This window comes from Eleutherodactylus coqui, chromosome 10 (assembly GCF_035609145.1).
Source record: "Eleutherodactylus coqui strain aEleCoq1 chromosome 10, aEleCoq1.hap1, whole genome shotgun sequence".
Lineage (NCBI taxonomy): Eukaryota > Metazoa > Chordata > Amphibia > Anura > Eleutherodactylidae > Eleutherodactylus > Eleutherodactylus coqui.
The window spans coordinates 47,172,436-47,187,801 of record NC_089846.1 but is presented as its reverse complement, the minus strand read 5'-3'; the positions used below and the strand labels follow the sequence as shown (position 1 = coordinate 47,187,801).

Below are 15,366 nucleotides of genomic sequence, written 5' to 3'. Positions count from 1 at the left end.
CACGCCGGAGCCGGACAGAAGAGGGCAGACTGGGCAAGCGCGTCTAATCCAGGGTGAAGGCGGCTTTGGTCGGCGCCATGGAGACGGGGACGCCAGCACCGGAGGGGGTAAGTGTATAACTTCTGTATGGCCAATATTTAATGCACGATGTATATTACAAAGTGCATTAATATGGCCATACAGAAGTGCTTAACCCCACTTGCTATCGCGGGACAACCCCTTTAATTCTGCTGGCATCCTAATAAGACAAGCCACAGGTCCGTCTGAATGGGCAGAAATGCATGGAAACACTGGGGGCCATGACAACTGAATGGCACCTCAGGATCTCATTGTGGGGGAGGGTGCGATTCGATCAAGGTATTTAAATGTTGTCAGAATTGATAGCAGTATTTAAAGAGTTAACAGGCTTTTGCGGTTGGGTGTCAGCTGTCAAACAAGGCACACACAGGATGTAAATGTACGCCCTGGGGCTTGAAGGAATTGTTATTAGCTGAAAAATAATTAGAGCTCCTTAGAGCAGTCCTTTTTATCGTTTCCCACTGCTTTTAGTCAGCTGTATGTGTAAAGTTTGCGTTTTGCAAATGGAACTTTATTCACTGCCATAACTTTGCATTTTCTGATATTTACAGGTTTAGAACGAGATCAACACACGTTTTCTTTGCCAAGTTTTTGCTTCGCTCTTCATATCGCTATATCTCCTGGGATGATGGCCCATTTCTATCAGATGATCTGTATTCTTCTCATCTTTAAGGTAGGAGTGTAGTTAAGTATGGACATAAATGAAGAGTCTCCAATCTGTGTGAGATTAAAACCGAATTAATTTAGATGTAGCACCTAAATCCTATCCACCTTTAAATGAGTTTAGCCAATATGACATCCCTTGTTTATATACCCTATTAAAGCTTATGAACCCCACCCACCCACCTTCCTTCTTTATATCGCAGAATGGAAAGCCTCTCCATAAGAGCTGCTGCCATCATGGCAGACCTTCTGCTATCCTATTATTACAGGATTGATATGACACGGGTATAACAGAGTCACCCTGTGCTGTAGCTTTATCCATTACCAGCCCATATTGGAACGCACCCAACAGAAGACAATACACTTCTGATTTTAGATAATTTGGCAACAGCAGCCATTTTATTAGAAACAAACTTATATATATATTAACATAATTAATCCAATTTAAACCAACCAACACAAAGGAGAGGTCCTTGAAGCCCCAACATCTGTCACTTCACCATTTTCCATGAAGTATATACCAATTGCCTCCAGCAACTCCCAACTGACTCCGAGACTTACTAGCCTTTACAAGGCTAGACACACCACCATCTCTGCCGGAATAACCCCCTTTCAGAGCCAAGAGGTGACAAACCCAATACCAACCAAGAATAACATGGGGGGAGGTAGTTATCCACCCCCTGCCTTCCAACACCCCCACCCCACCAATTTTTTTAACCAACTCCAAGGACCACCCCACGCATCCCAGCAAGCGCGGTCTGGCCACCTCACATCCCGCTTTCAAGTGACCTCCATCACTCCTCCAAAAATCATCACCCTGTCCAGATTCCAAATCAATATGGCGAACAGCCACACCACCATTTCTAACGATAAAACTCGAAATCTCCCTATTTAACTTTATTCGTGCCTTGTTCAAACTTTCCACTGATCTTGCATTATGCCACGACTTCCAGCACAATTTCCAACCATACAACAAACAACCCTGGGTATGACTTATGAAGCACTGATCAGGTGATCCACTGCTCCCCGACCAATTTCCAATGCTGAGCCAAGCATCCACTATAGAATTTTTCATACCTGGTACATGCACCGCCACCACCCACATGTTCCAACAAGTTCCTGACCAAACCTGCTTCCTTCCATTCTTCCGGCCAACCTCCCACAAAGCATTGTCTTTGAAAATAATCTCCAAAACATGAACTACCTGCTATATCTGTAAACAGCTCGCAGTCAAAATTTACCATCACCTACGAAATCATCACCAATTTGCTCTAGTGCTCTAAAAAGGACAACCATACCTCCAAGTTGTCCTTATGCTCTCTCCCCAGCCGAATAAAATGATGGGACGATTTTACTCCCGACGTTGCAGATGCCCATTGTCTGCAAAAAAACCCCTTCCCATGGGCATACCCGACATGCAAATTTCAGCTTACCCAAAAGCGATTGCAACTCCCGCAGCATAACCTTGCTTACCTGCCTAGTCCTCCGCAATTCCTGTCACAGAGATTGAACTTTTTCCACGGCAGCCAACATTCCATAACCTCCATATCGTTGGTGATGCCCAAAAAATTCAAACACTTTTTATCCAGAGCCAACAGCACCCTGAAACGATGTGCCACCTATTGTACCGCGGCAAGAACCACTGCTCTCAGGGTGTACTTGGAGAAGGCGAAACGCCGACTCAATATCCATTTTTGCCAACAATGCCCCTATGTTATCCTTCCTAACCCAACTCACGGCCCCATCAAAAGATGTGTAAACCACTGAACACAGTTCTGAATTGATACCATCATTAACTGTGGCGCCTTTTTGGTAAGACAAATGGTGAATCAATCGAAACTTGTTCAGTTTCTTTTTGGGTACTAGTCCTAGAAGTGAAACTTTAAAATCCGCACAAGGTGTTTCTGAAACGGCCTCACCATACAGCCCAACAACACCTCCTTCCATAACTTCTCCATAATGATTTCAGCATAACAGTCTGCTAATTGCAAGTTCTTTCTAAAAAAAGGAACAGGAGGAGGAATTTTAAAACCGTTGCGGAAACCCAAAAATAACAACTCCAGTTTTACACCGTCCTGGTACCTATTTAGGTACGGCACCATCTCTCCCAGCCCCACCGGCGTTCTCCCTTTTTCTAGAACTAGCTGGTCTCTTTCCCTTACTTCTCTTAAAGCATCTGGCTGCCCTGTGCGATGCAACATTGCACTGTGAACAAATGTGCTTGAATTTACAATTTCTCCCGAATTTACACTCACTCTCATTAAACAACCAGCAGACTCCAAACTTATTACTTCCTGCCTGCCCATATTGGCCTGGTGTTTGCAAACTTCCACTGGTGCTCACACCTCCCTGCAAGGGCTGCCCGTACCTCACCGGTGCCATGACCCTCAACCAAAGGCCTATGTCCTTATGATCCTAATACTAGGCCGCACTGCTTTCTTCTGCCTGAACTGCTCATCATAGCGTAGCGAAGTTTGCCTGCAATACACCCTACATGCCTCCCCAATCGAATCCTCGTAGCAAAAAAGTTGGGAACAATTTTCGCCTTTTTTCCTGATCACGCTAGCTAAAATGGCAAAGGCCTGCAGCCAATCACTAAAAGTCTGCAGAATGAGGCGCCCTCATTCTGCCCTCTTTCCTTTGTCCAAATTAAACCTTTCCAAGGGGAGGAGCGAGAATATCAACATACTTGTCCCACCATATTTTTTTCCCTAACTCCTTTTTTAAATGTGCATTAAGCGGACCTCCGTAACACAGATACACCTCCTCTTTTGCCCTATCATCCAAACAGATCCTTTCACCATCTGTTTCCGTTTGTACAGCAGTCCTCACCCCTGTTCTCAGCGAGCCCTCAGTTCCCGCCATTGAAGTCCTGCCTGTCGTACTCCCACTGGTAGTCTGTGGCAACTGCGTCATCCACGCTTCGACCGGAGATGGGTCACTTTTCAACCCCAATCCAGCTCCCCTCTCACACCTGGCTAAAATTTCCCTCATGCACTCCAAAATGTCAATAACATCTTCACCACTAACCCCAATCCCCTCACTGCCCAACCCCCTAAATATCCTACTTCCTGCGCGCGCCAACGCACTGTCTACATTAATTGGACACTATATAGATGTGCACCCACCAGGCTGTGCAGGGGCTGTGAACCCACCAGCTGTGCACTCTGCCTCCCGTCGGACCACCTCTGCTTCCACACCGCAACCTTGAGTGGTCTCATTCCTCCGGACGGTCTGTGACCTCTCTCTACTTCTGGACACCGATCCTGATCTCCCCAGAGACAGATCCTTCCTCTGCGTAGCTGAACCAGCTGATCGGCGTTCGCCTTCCACAACTGACTGAACTCCAGGTCCCTCTACACTTGGGCTCCTGGCATCAGCTACATCTCCAACTGCGACTAGCATGCTCCCCGACTGGTTCATCGCCAGGTGAGCATACCCCAGGGCTCCCTGGTGTCAGCAGCAACTCAGGCTCAACCATTCTTTTTTGAGTAGGGCGTAGATCCTAGCGCTGAACCCCACCATCTCATAGGATTACTCCTGGGCCCACTCTCTTCCCTAGCGAGTGGTGCAGAAAAGAACTGACCTGGAGGGTCCTCAAAGGGGCTCCCTAGACGGCAGTCAACCCTTGGAAAATGTTGACTTAACCACATTGGAGCGCGTGCTTTCCTCAGTCTGCTCTCCCGGGCCCTCAATGTTTCGGATGAAATTGCGGACGTACCCAGGGCTTCAGTGATCGTCCTCTGCAGCAATCCGGTGCCCCGAGCTATCGCAGCAGCGCGGAACTCTTCAATCATCGCGTCCACGTCCATCGATCAGATTTTTCCTCACAGCTCCTGACTTGCTTTTTTCTCTTGATGGTATCTCCTTATGACTGATGTCACCAACGGTTCTTTGTGCACTTTTTCGCTCCGCCCCCTTTTTTCGCAATAACTCCACCTTTTTCTGCTATGGTCAACACCTTCCATTTCACTTTCCGGTTAACCCCGCCATGCCCGGGCCTCCAAGTACGACCCTGCCGGCCTCACTCCAGCCCTCACTTTCATGTGAATAGTGCCCTGTAATACAATATTTCCCCCACAGAGGTTGCTGCAGGGGAAGTGTCAGGACTGTCACAACTTTCCCTCAAAAAGTAATCTGTTTCCTGGGGATGCCAGAAGCAGGACCCTGGGCAATAATTGTCCCAAGCCCTGCATTCTCAGAGGGGTTGTGCATTAGTTCGATGGGGAGTTGTTTGGTGAAGTCTTTCTTTTGAAGGGTTTCTGTAGTTGTCCATATGCTTACTTGTGACATGATAGGAACACCGTGGTATCCAGGGACACCCTATAAAGTAGTAACTCTACAGAGGAGCTAATGAAAGGCTATGCTCATACTAATGTTGTAGTTTCCATTTATGGAATAGAACTGTGGAACTGATCGCCAGGACATGGATGCAACAAAGTCAATAGAAATCATTTTATTCCACAACGCAAGTTTAAAACATCCATTTGGGAATCTGGAAGCGCATTTTCTCAACCAAGAATCGACGGCTTCCTCATTGGCCTGATGGTCCGTGAAGGAGAAACGCGTTGACAGATTCCCAATTCTATTCCATTTATGGCTTTCACTTGCACGGAGGAAAGAAGAACGGGCTGCTGCCAGCTGTGTTACACGTGACCTCCCTTGCTGCCTTGACTCCTACGAGCTCCGGGTCAAGAGCTCCTTGTACTTGCATTTACACCTTATTCTCAGCAATTCCTCACATGGGGCTCTTGTTACTTTTATTCTAATGGTTTCCATTTAAATAAAATAAATACATTTTGTATAGCGCCAACTTATTCCACAGCGCTTTCAGGTAATTATTACTTATTACCCCCCACCAAGCTGGGTACGCATTTTACCAACCTCAGAAGGATGGAAGGCTGAGTCAACCTTAAGCCGGCTACCTGAATCATGTGGGGATTGAACTCACAATTTTCAGGTCTTGAGATTAGGACTGACTTTCTGCTGCCTTAACGTGCTGTGTCACACGAGGTACATTTATATTAGGGACCATGATGCAATTCTGATCTGTCACACAATGGACAACATTAGACTAGATTCAACTTCCTTAACTTATACTGGGGTCCATCAGGGTCCCACACAGATTGAACAGGAAAAAAACAGCACTATTTTTCCTGTCAAATCTGATGGAATGTGTGACAATCTCAAGTGACCATTGTGTTCCCTTTAGATAATACACTGCAATAACCTCCTTATTCCTCTGGTTCCTTGGAACTTAGGATCTTTACATGGGGTGGGGAGGACATATGATCAAGGTTGACATTAGTCGTGTCTGCATTGTCTCATTAACTTTTGAAGTTCTAACCTAGTTCTTGTGTCATTACAGCTAGACGTGGTACATTCAGAAACTGCGGACTGTTTGGAAAGCGAATTTGAAGATGAACAAGGAAACTGCGTCCCGTGTAAACAGTGTGGACCAGGTTTTGAGCTTTCGGAGGTAAAGATTCTGCATGTATTATAGAAAAACAACATAGACTATCTCCAAGAGGAAAGAAGTCTGCACCCATACATATTACATCAACCAAAATTGTTGGGTTCTGCTGACTATATATGCGTAACGTATGGAAACATATTTATCCGCCATTCAAGTAGCAGGCTGTGTTAAATTAACATCTTACTAACCACAGTGTTTCGCTCCTAAAGGACCGGACAATTTTTAGTGATTTTTACCCATGTGGCAGTTTTATATTCCTATTTTCTTCCTGGCTTAGCAAAATTAATTTTGCTATTTTTTTTTGTCATACGGCTACTTTGTAATACCCATTTTCACTTAAATTTTTCCTTTTTTTAAATTTAATTAGGGGATTTTTTAAAATGAATAGTTCTTTATGTTTGTAATTACTATATTTACTTTAAAATAAACTACAAGAATGGATTAGGTATTTTGTTTTGGACGCTTTGATATATAACATGTATAATCTTGGATTACAAGGCATATATGGCGACGGTTTAGGTTGGTGTCTGCGGTGGGTCGTTTTTATGTATACATATTTTTATTTTACTCTGTAATTTTTTTTTTACTTATGTTTGTATTTTTAATTTTTTTTTCTACATCTACGTTCCCTGTCATATAAGACTTCTGGGGGACGTACACACTGTATTATGTATTTATTTTTTTATTTCACATTTTTTCACTGTAATTGGAGCATCCCCCTAGTGTAACAGTAGTCACATTAAGAGCTGGTCAGGGGTATGCTAAGATCCTGCTGCTCTGACAAGCCAGGGGTCTCCGTTGATCCTATGATCGCTGCGTCCCGTGCAGGAGACCACACTGCCGCTTCCTGTATTCTCTGTAAAAGAGACTGTAGAAGTGGTTAAAAACTGCTTCTCCTTTGGGTCCTTGGCTGTGTCTGACAGCAGAGAACCTCACTTAGCCCTCTATTTACTATTGGATTAAAGTACAGGACTAAGCGCCATTTATTTAGGCCACTTGGTCCTTAATGGTTTAAAAGTTTGATATGAAGGGCATTCAAACAAACATACATTTTGAAGTAAGTCTGCTACAGTATATCATGTAATAATCTGTCCTCATCCACTCGTTCCAATTTCTGCTGACCATCATGGTCTTCCTTCTGCAGTGTTGAAGGTTTTCTCAAAGCAGCCATAATGCCGGCAGGGTTTCCATAGTCTCTTCTGTAGGAGACTTATTGACTCAAGTAGTGTGATACTTGTATGTGTCCTGTAAGTTGTCAAGTTAAGAGAAATACTTCTTGCAGGAACATAAGAGATTCAATGACATCGTAAAATTGTTAGGGACATCCCCGTGTCTTTAGAACCGGTCTTCATTTATCATTGCTGATGGCAAATGTTCTTACATCAGCAGATGGTTGGGCATAAATTATCACTGAAACATATTTAAACAGCAGGCTAAAAATGTTACAACCTTTATAAACATAGAAAAGATACTATATATATCTATAGCTCTGTCTAGATAGATAGATAGATAGATAGATAGATAGATATGATTGATTATATAATAATCCATACCTGACTCTATTGAGACTCGGCCTGCCACAGCAGTGCCAACATACGTGCCATCCCATGTATTGTATGAATGTATTTCTGTAATCCCGCAGGACTGTGGCAGTGGGAGAGAAGCTCAGTGCCTGCCGTGTAGACCTGGGAGATACAAAGAAGACAGAGGACATCATCACTGCCTTCGTTGCCTCAATTGTGCTGTAATAAACCGCAGTCTAAAAGCAAACTGTTCTGTAACCTCTAATTCTATTTGTGGAGATTGCCTGCCAGGGTGAGAATTCAGATTATTTTTGATATGTTTTAATTCTCTTGCAGCTTTTATGTAGACCTTCTTATCTTATAATAAAAAAAGAGGTAGTGAATAGAGATGAGCAAGCATACTCGCTAAGGGCAATTGCTCGATCGAGCATTGCCTTTAGCGAGTACCTGCCTGCTTGGGAGTAAAGATTCGGGTGCCGCCGGTGGGCAGGGAGCTGCGGGGGAGAGCAGGGGGGAACGGAGGGGAGATCTCTCTCTCCTTCCCGCTCCCCCCTGCTCATTCCGAGCGGGGAGATACTCGCTAAGGACAATGCTCGATCAAGTAATTGTCCTTAGCGAGTATGCTCGCTCATCTCTAGTAGTGAACATACTTTATTTACGGTTAGCTTACATCACAGTTCATTGACAGTTTTTGCAACAATAATTCCCATTTTTGTAATTTCCCAAAGTTCTCTGCTGGTTAATTGTTTAACTGCAATTTATTTTTTTCTAATACAGAGCTCTAATTCCACCAATTACATATATGGCGCTTGGTCTTGGACTTTAAACCTGCGCCATAGGCAATTTTTATGTCATGGGTTTAAAGCTCCTGCAATCTAGCAGGAGCGGGTCTAGTACTCGGCTGTCTACTGACAGCTGAGCATCTACTGTAAGCGCTGGGAGTGGAGAAACCTTCGTTCCTGACTATTTGACCCCTTTCATACCACGATCAATATATTCTAATGATATTTCTCCTTTAGCCCTGATCCCTGCACCCTCCACCAGTATCCCAGTGTCATTTTTGGAAGTTGTGACCTGTCACTGCTCAGGTCTCCAACTGTTTTAGTATTTAATCCACATGAAGGGGTTTTGCGCCGAAATCCATTTTCCAATGCTTGTTGTCTACCTAATCAATTAAGGGAGAAATTTCCATCTTATTGTTCTGATTATTCAATTATTTTTGGAGCGTTGTGCTGTGCTGACATTATTAGTTATTACCTAGCATGTATTCACTATGTTGGAGGTCAACGTGATGGAATACATGCTATGGCAGCTGCTTACACTAATGGCGTCCCCTACTTCCTCCCGCCATTGATTGCGGCCAGCGTAGTATCCCCATGTCCCCTCTAGCAAAAACTATGTTCTTCTCACTGCTCTTTTGCTCTGCTGCTCCCATCCAGACCACCAGTGTTTGATGACATTCTGTATACACATGTAACCATTGCATCCAATCTTAGTATGTGACTCCAGACCGCTGCAGCAGTCACGTGTGTATACTGACATGCCACTGCTGCAGTTTGTCAACAGGGTCATTCCATGTCAACTGGCCTAATTTGGGAGAGACTCCCTGCTCAACCACTTCTACTGAAATTTTTACCGGATGCTCATCCACCACCTGTATGAAGTTTTGCAAAGATTCCGCTTGGTTGAGGCACTAGAGATCTTTTGCATAAAAGTCGCTCTTCTCACCCAGTACCAAAAGTGAAGGTATCAAACCAGGGCCATAGGATGCATTATGTGGGTGGGGAGAGGCCGGCATGCCCCACCTCCGTGACTGTGTATACCTCTCCCGGGCTCATGCTGCCCTTAGTTCGGGCAGTATGAACCTGGTGACAGAATCCTTTTAAAGGAGTTGTACCACAATCAACTTTTATCACCTGTCTATAGGCTAGATGATAAAAGTCTGATCAGTGGGGATCTAAACCCAGAGACCCCCAGCAATCTCAAGAACAGGGGTATCGTCTTCCCCTCCTTACTGCAAGCTCATTGCAACCCTACATTGAAGAGATTGAATGAAGTGGCAGTTGTGCATGCACGGTGCTACTCCATTCATCTTCCATAGGACTGCTGGAGGAAGCTAAGTGTTTGTGCTCAGCTATTTCAGTCTAACCCATTGAAATAAATGGAGCGGCACTACTCATGTGCATCTGCCGCACCATTTAGTCTCCACGTCACTGAGGGTGGGTGCAGTGATGAAGAAAAGGGGGGTCACAAAATCGAATTTCTTGGGATCATAGGGCATGTCGATGGTGAGACCCCCACCAATCAGACTTATCACCTATCCTATGCACAGGTGATAAAAGTCAAAGGTGGTACAGCCTCTTTAACTTTACAGAGAATGGAAGATGCAATTGTCCTAACATCAAGGTCTTTTTTCAGGTTTTACAGTAAAACTCGGATCGGAGGATTTCGTGAGCTTGAGTGCTTCCCGTGTACACTTCACACACCTCGTACAGAGAGCCAGTGTAAGTTCTCTAACCATGCAGAATAGATTGAAGATGGGATTATGTTCAAAGGCTGACATCTGAATAATTTAATCATTTTGCAGGTCACTCCAAGCCTGGGCCGCCAACCAGTACTACCCCTCCTCCTCGGGATCCTGTCCTGGTAGTGGCTGTTATAATGGTGGCACTATCACTAATGTTGGTTACTTTAGTTACCTTCTCAGTCATTTGTTGCGGACGCTTCTTGAAAAGCCAATTCCAGCGAGGTGAGTAAAGGAATAGAAATGCTAGTCATATTGTATAAACTCATAGCGGAGTGTGTTTCTGCTGCCATATGTATTGCTTGCCACTAACTGTTCACATGTAAGCTGTACTGGTATATTGTAGTACATGTGCCAGCCAGTCTGTGGTAGGACATAAAGTAGCAGTCAGACACAATAACCACTAAAAAGGCACTTTGTCTATACCCATTGAGTCCTACATGTTTGGTATGAGGCTGTCATGGGCCCTGCAATGTTTAGCACTGAGAAAGTTCTTTCATACTATGTTTTAACTCTAAATACGAAGTGGTTGACCTTTTCCAATCCAGTGTCGGACGAGGTCCGATGCATAGCTCCGATGTCAGGCAAGGTTCGAAACATGTTTCTAACAGTATGCAGGACAGCGCTCCGATGTTGGAGGTTGTTTCGCATATGTATGCTACAGTATACGAGACAGCGCTTCAATGTCGGAGGCTGTTCCACATATGCATGTTACAGTATGCAGGACAGTGCTCCGATTTCCTCCATATTGTAACATACATATGCAAAACAGACACTGACATCAGAGCGCTTTCATGCATACTGTTGGAAATGTGCTATACACATTGTATACAGTATGCTATGGGATATCTCTCTCTCTATCATTAGCGAAATTGGAAATGAATAGTCTTCTTATATAAATGTATGTTATATGGAGATGCGAGCGAGTATCGTCCCTACCGAGTACCTGCCTACTCGGCTGCAATGCTTCGGGTGCCGGAGGGGGGCGGGGAGAGTTGGGGAGAACGGGAGGGAGATCTCTTCCCCCCCCCCCCCCCCCCCCGCTCCCTCCTGCTCACTCCCGCAACACAGTGCTCACCTACGCCGGCACCCGAATCTTTGCGGGCGAGCAGGCAGGTACTTGGTAAGGACGATACTCGCTCGAGTATCTGTCCTTACCGAGTACGCTCGCTCATCTTTAATGTTATATCAATTTACATATATTTGCAGGATTATTACAAATGATTTTCCAGATGGGAAATACTCATAACTCACATTTAATTTTCAAAAAATTGCTAATAAAATCATCATGACAGTTTATTTTTATGGGTTTCTGTTGAGTAATTTCAAGGCATCCACAACACATTCTCCCACCCGAAATACATAAGAGCTGGAGAGTGTGTGGGGGGCAGAAAAATTAGATTGGAAAGGGTTATTATTGACCATGATTTCAAATAAGGCAGCATCCTGTAACCCATCCTGTGATTGGTAGTTAAAGGAGCTTATTCCTTCATAGCAGCTTATCACCAATATTGAATGGAGGTCCCAAGTTTCTGCTTTGAAGGAAGTGGTGATCACTCATGCGCAATATAGCTCCATTTGCTGTCTGTGAGACTAAGGCCTTATTCGTACGAGCGTATGTATGTCGCTGTTTAGCCGTGTATATACATTGGGCAAAAATTGCGACCATCTCAAGCATTGGATTCCCATGTATTCATTCAGATGAGCAAATTTTAGCCGCATAAAAACATCGAGCCAGGAAAAATAGGACATCGGGGACCGAAAACGACAACCAGTTTTATACGCTGCCGGAAGAGATAGGTCTTGCCCTATCTTTTCCCGAGATGCACTTGAGGCTCCCATAGGCTTCTGTGGGAGCTGAAAAAAAGGGATAGACATAACCAAGAACTTCTCTTGTCTATATTTAATAATCTTTATACATTGTCAATATATTCCATACTGATTTACAACTTTAGAAGTCACAAACAAGTAATTGAAAAGTAAACAAAAAAATGATCTAACAGTGAGATAAAGTAAGAGAAGTGCTTGGTCATAAGAGCTTACAATCTAAATTGGATGAGGGATGAGTGATCCAATAAGTTTATATGGAGGGGATGCACACTCCTTTTAATACATTAGGAGCATTCCAGCCATCCCTACCCCAGAAATTGATGCCAGTCAATTTCTGGTGTGATTTGCACTGAACTCTGCTGGGTACGGAATGGCCATGCCTCCTCCAACAAGCCATGCCCACTTGACTATGGTTACGATAGGCCATAGGCTTGTTTGTAAGATAGGCCACCTTGGAGAAATGACTTTTCAAGCACCTGTTATTGCTCAGCTGCAATACTGTAAAATGTGCATGGCATTATTAACATTGAGGATACGGATGCACTAAATAACTCACCATTTGTGCCCTCTTACATATGGACTGTGTGGTTGGACAGTATGGCACCTCAGCCACATGGCATCACAGGAAGCATATGGGAGAAATACTATAATGTGGCTCTTGGCTGCAGTCTATGTCCCTTCTGAGTGACATCTTTGTCATGTGGAGTTTGCAAATACACTTTTTTGGCATTATTTTTGTATTGAATAATTGTAAACTTGCCAGAAAAAAAGTCTTAAATTGAATAAACTTACACTTTTCAAAATATTATTTGCAGCTTTCCGAAGGTCACAGGAATTTGCAGGGCAGCCTGGTAGGTTAAATGAAGGAAGAAGGGAGTCTGCGCAGAGCCCCAGTGGGCAGCAGCAATCCCCTCCGTGCTGCTTTGGATCGACTGGCATTTCCGGACAAGTGCAAGGTGAACCTTCTCTTTTTACATTGGTCACTCCAAGTATATCTGAGATCTTCACATCCCTACTACAGTGGGGTAAAGTGAGAAAGGCAGGACTCGACTTCGAAGTGACAAATGTGTATTCACCGGCCTGTCTGGCAATCATAGCATGCAGAAGATGTCTGAGCTCTATTTTTGGTCTTGACATGGTGGAATGTGTGTGTATTTCGTACCGAAATCCTCATGGTTTCTGCAGCCCATTATGCTCACCGGGAATCTGCTCTTTAGTTCACATGGCAATGATTTTCCAACACAAGGATTTTAACTGCGGGTAATGTACCCCCTTCCCCAAAACCTGTGGATTGCTTTAGGTATGTGTAGATCTCATCGAGAAGATGAAATGTATTTGAGTGTTCATCTTAGAAAATAATTTCAGTATGCAGAAGAACAATTTTGTGCTCATGTACCAGTAGTATAAGGCCTCAGTTTAACACTCCGATAGCAGTGCCAAAACTATCAGAGCATTGAAATCCCTCAGCCGTCAAAACAATGAAGGGAATCCTCATGGGATTCCCTTCATTTTTCTGGCGGCCGACAAAGGGAGGGGGAGGGAGTTTAACACTGTGGTGACTCCCTTCATCTCTGCGGGAATTACATTCATGCCCATAGTATCTAAACTCCCTCCCCATCCCTTTGCTGGCCACAGGAACAATAATGGGAATCACCACAGGGATTCCCCTCATTATTCTAGTGCTCCTCGCTGCTAAATTTCCGCCCTCTCCCTTTTTCTACCGGTGGGTAGGAGGTTTAGCAACGGAGGGACCCTGTCATTGTTTAGCAGCGCTTGGCTCTGCTAAACTACCTCCTCCTCCTTTGCCCCCTGGCTCCATAGTCTCCCATAGCAGACTGTGGAGCTGTTGGCATGGTGCTGTCAAAAGATATTTTGACAGAGTGAAATCTCGGCGTTAAATCTTTTGACCCTCGTTTTTTTTTTGTTTTTTTTTAGGCATGTCAAAAAAATCATTCGTCTGAAAGAACCCATAGGAAACCATGGGTTCTTTTAGATGCATTTAAAAAAAAAAAAAAATTTTTTGCCTACTCTGTGTCAAAATGCCGCTCATGTCAAAGAGACCTATGGCTAATTTCACACGGGTGAGTGGGTTATCAGTCTGTGAAGCTCGACCCAATATAGCACTTGAGAATGTGCGATTTCCCTGTGGATGCGAGGTGTTTTTGATTTCAATGAGAAACATCACATTCGCGTGCATCTCACATGCTGTGTGATGCTTTTGCCGTCCCCATTGAAAAGAAAGGGCGATACGTTCTGAGAGAACGCCCAAAGAAATAACAAATCCCTCATGTGTTCATATTCATGCAAGATTTGTGCATCTCGCAATGCACAAATCTTGCGCGATTTTCTCCACCATGTGAAAGTAGCCTAAGAGATATAATGGAAAGTAATAGTAATGTAATAGTAAAAACATTTTCATTCTGACTTTGTTCAACAGCAGGAGCACTGGAGGAAGTACATGTGATTTCAAAAAGTGTTCCCTCAAGTTCCTGCACAGTTTCTACTTCACTATGTTCCCTGCCACCATCCATAGAGCTCTGTGCCATACCTCCTCCACCCGTGAAGCCTAATTATTCCCGTAGCGTATCAGAAACTCAGCCCTTGATCCGAAACTCGGGTTGCAGCGACTGCTTCTCGGGATGTGGGCCTTCTTCTGAGTCCAACCACGGTGTGGCGGAGCCACCACCGACACAAACTCATTCCTGTGCATCGGAGAAGCAGCATTGGTCTCATGCGCCTGTTGAGTGTACAGAACTGGATTTAGAGAACTTGTCCTCAGAAGATGCCAGCCAAGCACATCAAAGACTTACCAAGAGTCCCCATAAGGAACCGAGGCTCCATACCTGTTCTTGCACCCCGCCAGCTAGATCCAGCACTGGCTCTCAGGATGAGGTAAGCTAAACCTAGCCTGGAAGTTTTGTCAAGATCTCAGATTGCCATGGCAACCGGACAGTTTCCCGCAATCATGTCGGGACTGTCAGGCTATTTAAATGCTGCAGCTGGCACTGATCGCGACATCTAAAGGGTTAATAGCTAGGATCAGAGTTATCTCCGAACCTGGGCACTACAGCCTGGTTTCAGCTCAGTTGTGGAGCCAGCTCCATACAAACCCTGTGCACATCTGCAGTATATTTATGGCGGATGTCATTAAAGGTGGATTCCAGGACTTTTAACTCTTGATGACCTATCCTCAGCATAGGTCAACAATAGTTAATCGGCATGAATCTACCTCTCGGGATCTCCACCAATTAACTGATCATTTGGCCTATTGT

At 44.4% G+C, this 15,366-nt stretch overlaps 1 protein-coding gene across 2 annotated transcripts in view; it reads left to right on the top strand.

Annotated features, from left to right (window-relative positions):
- The window catches only part of EDA2R (ectodysplasin A2 receptor), a 43,168-nt gene that overhangs the window by 16,310 nt on the left and 11,492 nt on the right, over positions 1-15,366 (top strand). For both annotated transcript variants that reach the window (XM_066580975.1, XM_066580977.1), the window contains exons 2-8: positions 630-751; positions 6,110-6,220; positions 7,860-8,032; positions 10,159-10,244; positions 10,328-10,489; positions 12,910-13,050; positions 14,532-14,986. In XM_066580975.1, the coding sequence (XP_066437072.1) occupies positions 704-751; positions 6,110-6,220; positions 7,860-8,032; positions 10,159-10,244; positions 10,328-10,489; positions 12,910-13,050; positions 14,532-14,986 (1,176 nt within the window). In that variant the 5' untranslated portion in view covers positions 630-703. The remainder of the gene's footprint in view (positions 1-629; positions 752-6,109; positions 6,221-7,859; positions 8,033-10,158; positions 10,245-10,327; positions 10,490-12,909; positions 13,051-14,531; positions 14,987-15,366) is intronic.